The 8,161-nt window shown below is 35.0% G+C and overlaps 1 protein-coding gene across 1 annotated transcript in view; it reads left to right on the forward strand.

Moving 5' to 3' along the window:
• Nucleotides 1-529: 529 nt before the first annotated feature.
• The window catches only part of LOC120251860 (callose synthase 5), an 18,635-nt gene continuing 11,003 nt past the window's right edge, over nt 530-8,161 (forward strand). The window contains exons 1-18 of the mRNA XM_039260516.1: nt 530-702; nt 856-952; nt 1,044-1,154; nt 1,263-1,391; nt 1,484-1,576; nt 2,579-2,670; nt 2,764-2,890; nt 3,001-3,138; nt 3,229-3,305; nt 3,393-3,480; nt 3,561-3,689; nt 3,766-3,880; nt 4,332-4,666; nt 6,020-6,072; nt 6,174-6,234; nt 6,314-6,395; nt 6,480-6,529; nt 6,650-6,736. Of these exons, the coding sequence (XP_039116450.1) occupies nt 1,140-1,154; nt 1,263-1,391; nt 1,484-1,576; nt 2,579-2,670; nt 2,764-2,890; nt 3,001-3,138; nt 3,229-3,305; nt 3,393-3,480; nt 3,561-3,689; nt 3,766-3,880; nt 4,332-4,666; nt 6,020-6,072; nt 6,174-6,234; nt 6,314-6,395; nt 6,480-6,529; nt 6,650-6,736 (1,671 nt within the window). The 5' untranslated portion in view covers nt 530-702; nt 856-952; nt 1,044-1,139. The remainder of the gene's footprint in view (nt 703-855; nt 953-1,043; nt 1,155-1,262; nt 1,392-1,483; nt 1,577-2,578; nt 2,671-2,763; nt 2,891-3,000; nt 3,139-3,228; nt 3,306-3,392; nt 3,481-3,560; nt 3,690-3,765; nt 3,881-4,331; nt 4,667-6,019; nt 6,073-6,173; nt 6,235-6,313; nt 6,396-6,479; nt 6,530-6,649; nt 6,737-8,161) is intronic.

The following is an 8,161-nucleotide window of genomic DNA, read 5'->3' on the forward strand; positions in this document are numbered from 1 at the left end:
ATAAGAATGGCACACATTGCTAGTTCTCTAGAAAAAAATTATTTTAGTATTTTTCATAAATTTCTTTCAGAATTGTTTTTTCTCTTAAATATTATATTAATCCTGCAAATTTTAAATTTTAACAATTAAATATATCTAGTGACCCATGCGTTCATTTTTTTTAAACTTGATATTTCACTGTCTTTTACTAGTTGATGTGTAGTTTATTCATCTTTTCATCCAATGAGTGAGTAGAATGGATGAAGAATCGTAGTAAATTTATTTTAATTATGTTTATATATATAAACTATGACTTCCAACTATTGTTGTGAGAAGAGTTTACCCAACCGAGGATGGCATTTAAAGACATGTTCCTGAAGCATGCTATTCAATAAGACATCAATGTATGATTAAAAAAAATCCAAATTTTTTTTTTTTTTGAGAAAAAAAATCCAAAATTAACTCCACAAGTCCACAACAAAGGTATCATAATAAAAAAACAAAGGGTATCATTTGTTTTTTCTTGCACAAGTCAGACCTTATTCTGCAGTCATTCTGCAGTTGAATCCAGCGGAAACCCAAAAATCCCTAATTATCCTCCCAATCCCAGTCCCAATCCCAAACCATTTTACATTCTTTTTCTACCTTCATTCTTTTGTGTCATGAATCCTCCGGAGGTCCACATCTGCCTCCGAGCTCCAGTTCCTATGCTCTCAAAGAAACGTACGGTTGGACATTCTTCTCCATTGTACTATTGTTTGGTTGTTAGGTTGTCAGCGTCGCCATTCTGCGAAACATGCTTGTTAATGCTGGACACGGGTGGGCAGCATTGCTATTTATAGCTGATCCTTTTGTCTTTGATTATTTCACTTGCAGAGGTCAGCTAGGGAAAGCTTACCAGACTGCCGGAGTTCTTTTTGAAGTTCTCTGCGCAGTCAACAAGACTGAAAAAGTCGAAGAAGTAGCTCCTGAGGTCTGTTCACCACATGTGTCTGGCTTTTGTTTGGTTTTGTTGTGAATATTTCAGGTCTAGTTGAAGTATCTTGCTTGCAACTTCTGTGCAGATTATAGCTGCTGCCAAAGATGTACAAGAAAAGAAAGAAATTTATGCCCCATACAACATTCTACCCCTGGATGCCGCCGGTGCGTCCCAATCCATTATGCAACTTGAGGAGGTATAGCGTAGAGCTTCAAGTGCCTAATTAGTCATCTGCCATGCGTCTCATTTGGTGCACAAGCATTTCACTTTTCAATTATTCCTTGTTTGGCTTCATTTTGTATAGGTTAAAGCAGCTGTGTCTGCTCTGCGGAGCACACGGGGTTTGTCCTGGCCTACTTCATTTGAACAGCAAAGACAGAAGACTGGGGACTTGGATCTACTTGACTGGTTGAGAGCTATGTTTGGTTTTCAGGTCAGCTGTTTCTGGCAGGATTTAACTATTGTGTCATTCAATTATTTTCCTTAGTCATTTGATTTATTCTAAATCTTCTCTTTGATTTATAGAGAGATAACGTGAGGAACCAAAGAGAGCATTTGATATTATTGCTTGCCAATGTTCATATAAGGCTGAAACCAAAGCCTGAACCTCTTAACAAGGTCTGTATAACTTATTACTACCTTGTTGCGCTCATTACTCTTTTCAAACTCTTTTTCAACTTTGATTTTTATCTCATTGATTATCTAAGAAGATGTAGTCCAAGAGTTATTCTTGCTTCTATACTACATTTAGATAGTGTGTTTTTGTGTGGTAATTCATGCTTGATAGTATCTTTTTCAGCTTTACCATTGATAACATTGGCCTAATGGTGCTCTTATGCCACTTTACATAACAAGAATTTAGATTGTGCAGACCATCTTCGCATTGTGGTTCCACATTCCATGTGAACTTTCCTTCTCTTGATGAATATTGGTTAGTAAACATTTTCTAAAAAAAGGAAAATCAAAGTTATGCTACAAAGCCTTCACTTACCGTGATTCTGCTAAATAGATGTGTGCTTGGGGACTGTTAAGGAAACCTTCAGCATAGCAAGCCTTGGATTCAGACATATCCCTATAATGTTTATGGTGTAATGGATCTAAACTGCACATATCAATCTTTGTAGCATTTAATAGCAATTAAATCTAGTTCTATAGTTTCCTTATCCTAGCATCTCCTAGATTCATTCGGATGCATTATTCTCACCTGTTCATTAGCGGTTATTATCCCTTTGTGGATCTGCATTTTGCAACAACCAGTGCAATTGTTTTGCAAAAAACTGCCTCTGCATTAATTGTGTATTTTGAATCTTTGATTTCTTTAGCTTAAAGTATTTTGAGATTAAAGCTTGATTTTGGAGATTCTGTCAAATTAGATTTAAACTCCTGAGGCTCAAAGCTATAAGTATAGCAGTACCTATAAAACAATTCTATTTCTGTGTATATTTAAGCCTGCCACTAGCCTGCAAAATTGAGGTTAGCTACCAGATGAAAAACTCTATAAAGGAGACAGCTGAAATGGCTATCCTCTAGTCTATTTCTAGACTATGAAATTAAATTCTTTCAGCTCTTGTTTGGTATCTTATCTTAGTTCGCATAATGACACTTATCTTTGTGATGCAGCTGGATGAACGGGCTGTTGATGCAGTTATGAATAAACTTTTTAAGAATTATAAAACATGGTGTAAATTTTTGGGCCGCAAGCACAGTTTACGGTAGTGTAACAACTTTGCATAATTGTGGCTCTTAGTGTTCCAACTACTTCTTATGTTTTTCATTGCATAATTCATTTTACTGTTATTATTTAGGCTGCCTCAAGGTCAACAAGAAGTGCAGCAGAGGAAGATCCTCTACATGGGTCTATATCTTCTTATCTGGGGTGAAGCTGCTAATGTCCGCTTCATGCCAGAATGCCTGTGTTACATTTTTCATAATGTAAGCTTTTTTTCTCTTTTGTTTGTGTTACTGTGGTCAGACTCATTTCCTGTCTTCTATTTCTTTAGTTCTCATTTAAAAGATGGTCTAATGTACATGAATACTTCCAGATGGCATATGAACTACATGGACTACTTGCTGGAAATGTTAGTGTAGTTACTGGAGAAAATATTAGACCTTCATATGGTGGAGATGATGAGGCTTTTTTGAAAAAAGTTATCACACCAATATACCATGTTATTGCGAAGGTAAATGATACTATGCTAGTAAGATGCGCAGATAATTCTGATTTATCATACTTTGGGCTTAATGATGAACTTATTGGTTTTATTTACTAGGAAGCCAATAAAAGTGACAATGGCAAGGCGCCTCACTCATCTTGGTGCAACTATGATGATCTGAATGAATACTTTTGGTATGTGATGAGTTTGACACACTAACTCCATTAACTTAGAATAATCTCTTGTGTGCTTCAAGAAATGAAGCTAAATAAATGGTTCAGGTCATCTGATTGTTTCTCCCTGGGATGGCCCATGCGTGACGATGGTGATTTCTTTAAATCAACACTTGAAACGCGGCCCCTAGCAAAGGTATTGTGTTAAATATGTAATGGAAATTACATTTACTTGTTCATACTTTGATGAAATGGCCATTGTCTGCTGAACTGCAGGCAGGAAACTCATCTCAGAAGAGTTCTGGTCCAAGAACAGGAAAATCAAATTTTATTGAGACCAGAACGTTTTGGCACATCTTTCGAAGTTTTGATCGCCTATGGACCTTTTATATACTGGCCTTGCAGGTAAAATTGCCGATGCAATATAACACAACTATCTAGGCTCCATTGAGTCTTCACTTTCTCAAACTCATTTTTCCAGGCAATGACTATCATCGCATGGAGTGGTTATTCTCCATTGGAAATTTTTCAAAAGGACATCTTGTATTCAATATCTAGCATTTTCATCACAGCAGCCTTCCTTCGGTTTCTCCAAAGTATGAGTTTCATTTTAGCCTGCTTATGATTAATAATGTTCATTCTGCTTCTTAGGTTTGCCTGAGAGTTATATGCTTTCAATAATTGGTTGAATTTCTACTATTACTTATTTGGTATGAAATAAGGTATTGTCAACATAGAAGGCTGCCAGTCTTGGTCTGAATTGCATGTGATATTATAAGAAAATTGAATAAAACATTCCTTGTTTATAGGTGTAACATGTAAAATTCATATCTGATATGTGCTTTTGATTAGTACAGAAGGTAGGGAAATTCCTCGATGATAATATAGGGCAAATTTTGCAGCATGTAATTGGATGATTGCTCTATGATCCATTTCAGGATCTTACATTATATGAACTTGCCCCATTTTTCCTTAGTTTATGTTTGCCTCTGCTGATTTTCTGTTATGTGTCTTTTCTCTCGTTTAACTATCTTTGATTGATGTCAGGTTTCCTTGATCTTGTCTTGAATTTCCCTGGTTACCACAGATGGAGGTTTACTGATGTCCTCAGAAATATTCTCAAGATAATAGTCAGTCTTGCATGGGTCATTATTCTTCCTTTGCTTTATTTTCAATCAAAGTCACCCATAAATTTTCCATTTAAAGATCTGATGAAGTGGCTCAAGCAAATAAAAGGAGTACCGGAATTATATATCTTGGCTGTCATACTTTACTTGCTCCCAAATTTGCTCACAGTGGTGCTTTTTCTATTTCCCATGCTTCGGCGCTGGATAGAAAACTCTGATTGGCATATTATCAGGTTGCTTTTATGGTGGTCTCAGGTACTGAACCACTCTTTAATCTTGCAAATATTTGTGTTTTTGTTAAACTTCCTGTTTAGTTATTTATGGCAACTAAATTATACTTATAAGTTCAGAGTAAAGAAAACTCACTCCAGAGTGTAGGCACTAATATTCAATTTGAGCATCCAATAACAATTGAATTTTAGATTGAAGGCATCAGCATCCTTTTGAAGAATTGATGGTACTTTGTAGTGCCAAATATTTGGGTAATTTAAATGAATTGCAATTAACACATTCTTTACAAAAGACCGTATTTATCAAACTTACAGGAATTTTGATAATTGTATTTTCTTATTTATGACATATCTGGCTGATTTGAAGAATATTTTCTTCATGGTATTTTGCTCTTCCAGGTGCCCTTTTCCGTCATTCAGCCCAACCTGCTGCTCTTTGCAAAGCCATTGTAGTTAGGTTCTTTTTGTGACTAACATTTTATTAACCCATAGTGCATTAAGATCATGTTCTTCCCTTTGAAAATAAGTTGTCCTAGTGTCAGTGGCACTAGGCAATACACCTTATCCAACATTTCGTTTTTCTGTATCTTCTAGATACTACCTATCAATCCCAATGGTCCCATTATTATGATGTCTGCTGTAAGTGGGATGACCTACACAGCCCATCTACAGTCCATTTTGAATTTCATTCACTTGTTTCTTCTGATTTTTGATGAAATGTTTACTTCATATTCCAGAAATAGTTTTGCTTAGTTTTTGTTTTCTTTGGCATTAGACAATATATTTCAGCATTTAATGTTGTAAAATACCTGAATAAAAAATAACTGTCAATGTTGGCATCTTTTGACATTTAATTGCAAACTTCAATCTCGGGTTCTCTCTCAGATCTTATGCCGAGATTTAATTCCAAAAATACCAATATTCTTATTCTCTGGATGGTTCACAGACTTTTCCATGAAGAATGAATGCGATCTGTTATGTATATTGTGTCTATTCTAAATATTATATCATATTGGTGGAGACCTTTGCTTACATTGTGAAAGTGATCATCTACATGCAACTTCCTAAATTGACTTTATATATGTATGTATATCAATGTTTTCAATGTTTTGCGTCTTTCTATTGATGTATCACATTTTGCATTTTATTTCCCAAGTGGCCTGATACTTATTTTTTGCGATTTCTTTTCTGTTCATTTTAACTTTATTAACAAGTTTCCGTCAAATGATTGGCAAGATTAACTTAGTCATTAGTGTTGTCATTGTGGTCACATACTTTAGTTGATAAGTTGTAGCATAATCATCAAAGCAGCATGCCTTTCTAATTTTTTCTGTACTATTTTATTTAATTCACTAAATCTATTAATTTGCTACTCCAGCCAAGGATTTATGTTGGACGCGGTATGCATGAAAGTCAGTTTGCACTTTTCAAGTATGTATATGCAGAAAATTAAGTTGTTACAATTTAAGTGTGTTATACTTCCCCCTTTATATCACTGACAACTTGCCAACTTGGTGTTTTTTCCGCTGCAGGTATACTTTGTTTTGGGTGCTACTCTTGTGTTCCAAGATAGCTTTCAGTTACTATTTCCAAGTATGCCTCTTATTTCTAAATGCATCTGCTGACAGTTCCTCATATCACCCTTAGTTCTTTAATTTATATTGTCGTTCAGGTAAAACCTATGATTCAACCAACAAGAGATATAATGAAAGTGCACAACATTCATTATGCTTGGCATGAGTTCTTTCCGAATGGTTTGCTTCCCCTTTCTCCATGACTTGTTGTGAAACTTGTCAGCTTGGCAGTTAATCATACTGTTGATCTTCTGTTCCATGCAGCTCCAAATAACATTGGCGCTCTCATTTCTCTCTGGGTTCCTGTGGTCTTGGTTAGTTTTTCCATTTATTGTTCATTTGAGAAAGTTATGATGTGCTGGTTCTTGAGTTTTGGTGGAGAAGAGCATATATACTCTCCCATTATGAGTCTTATTTAAGACAAGTTTCTACAGGTTTATTTTATGGATACTCAGATATGGTATTCAATATACTCCACCTTGTATGGCGGTGTTTCTGGAGCATTTGATCGACTTGGAGAGGTAAATGAAATTGTAGTAGTTATTCCAACCTTTATAGGAGATGTTTCTGTCAAAATCTGTTAGTTCTTTCTGAAATGTCTACTTTATAAGAAAGTAACCTTGCTCTTTGTTTTCCAAGGAAAATTGAACCTCTATGACTGGCATAATTTTGGATGTTATGGATCAGGCTAGAGGCAATTATGCTATTTGTCATATTAACTTTTTTATTGTGTTTTTTCTGTGGATCATTCTTTTTATTAATTGGATAAGAAAGAATGCGGTATGACACAAAGTTTTCCAAGTTTATGACTGAATTTGAATGGGTTCCTTTGCCAGTTGTATATTTTCATTTGTTCTTATACCATGAGAAAACATTTGGATTGGATGGGTATGATCTTTGGCAGAAACATTTCAACTAGTCAGTAAACACATTAAATACTAATTTTAGATGGCATTTGTCACAGCCTAATAAGAGAAAAAGGGTCCACTTAAGGGAACTGTGGATGTCTTTCGGTTTGATCTAGGAAAACATCTTGTTATTGCGTTCGGTTCAGCACCCTATCATCAATCATGCACATTTCCAAAGCTCCTTTATCTCCTCTAACTTTGGCTTGCCCCAACAGGATTTCATTGTTGTCAGAAGTAAATATGGTTGGGATGAAAGTGCCTTTTAAATAAATTAAATATCTGCAATTCCCTTTTTATTGGTTAGGCGATCGCCATTTTCTTTTATATTTATTAAAATTTTTACTTTCCATCCTCATTGCAGTTGTATGAAACATATGAAATTTTGATAATATTGGTTGCTTACTTTATGAATGTGACTTTTTTTTTTGTTATTTTTGTATATTAACAAAATTGGTCAAAATTAGGTTAAGCTCAAGTTGAGTCACAGACTTCTCCATTTCTTCTTACATATTCATATTTGATGTTTTCTATCAGGTTGAGTGTAATCCTTTGTGTCCTTATTAAATTAGTTTTGCATTCACTTACTGTATACTCTTTTAGGCCAACACCATTCTTTGGCAATAACATCATGAGTACCTTTTCAAATAGATAAAGGTGAAGACAACATTCTATTTAATGGGGAACACTCAATCCATCAAGCATCTGTTGTACTTGTAAAAGTTCCTGCATGCATTCTCTTGCTGTTCCAGGATTTTCTTTCTCTGAGCACCATTTTGTTGCACTTTCTGTTAGAGAATTATCGCCTTTCTCTTATTGTGATTAACCAATATTAATGAAGACATAGTATTTGTAACTTTGCAGTGCATTTCAACATAAAATAAGTTTTCTACCCGTTATGCATTTGTGCTTATAGAACACAAACAGAAGGCATGTTACTAGGTAGCTAGTCTTTCAAACTTTTGAATGGTGACTAATTTATGGTCCTTTATTTGTAGCTATCTCAATAGCATTTGCAAGTACAAGCAATACGTAACTTCC

The sequence above is a fragment of the Dioscorea cayenensis genome, chromosome 3 (genome assembly GCF_009730915.1).
Source record: "Dioscorea cayenensis subsp. rotundata cultivar TDr96_F1 chromosome 3, TDr96_F1_v2_PseudoChromosome.rev07_lg8_w22 25.fasta, whole genome shotgun sequence".
Taxonomy (NCBI): Eukaryota; Viridiplantae; Streptophyta; class Magnoliopsida; order Dioscoreales; family Dioscoreaceae; genus Dioscorea; species Dioscorea cayenensis.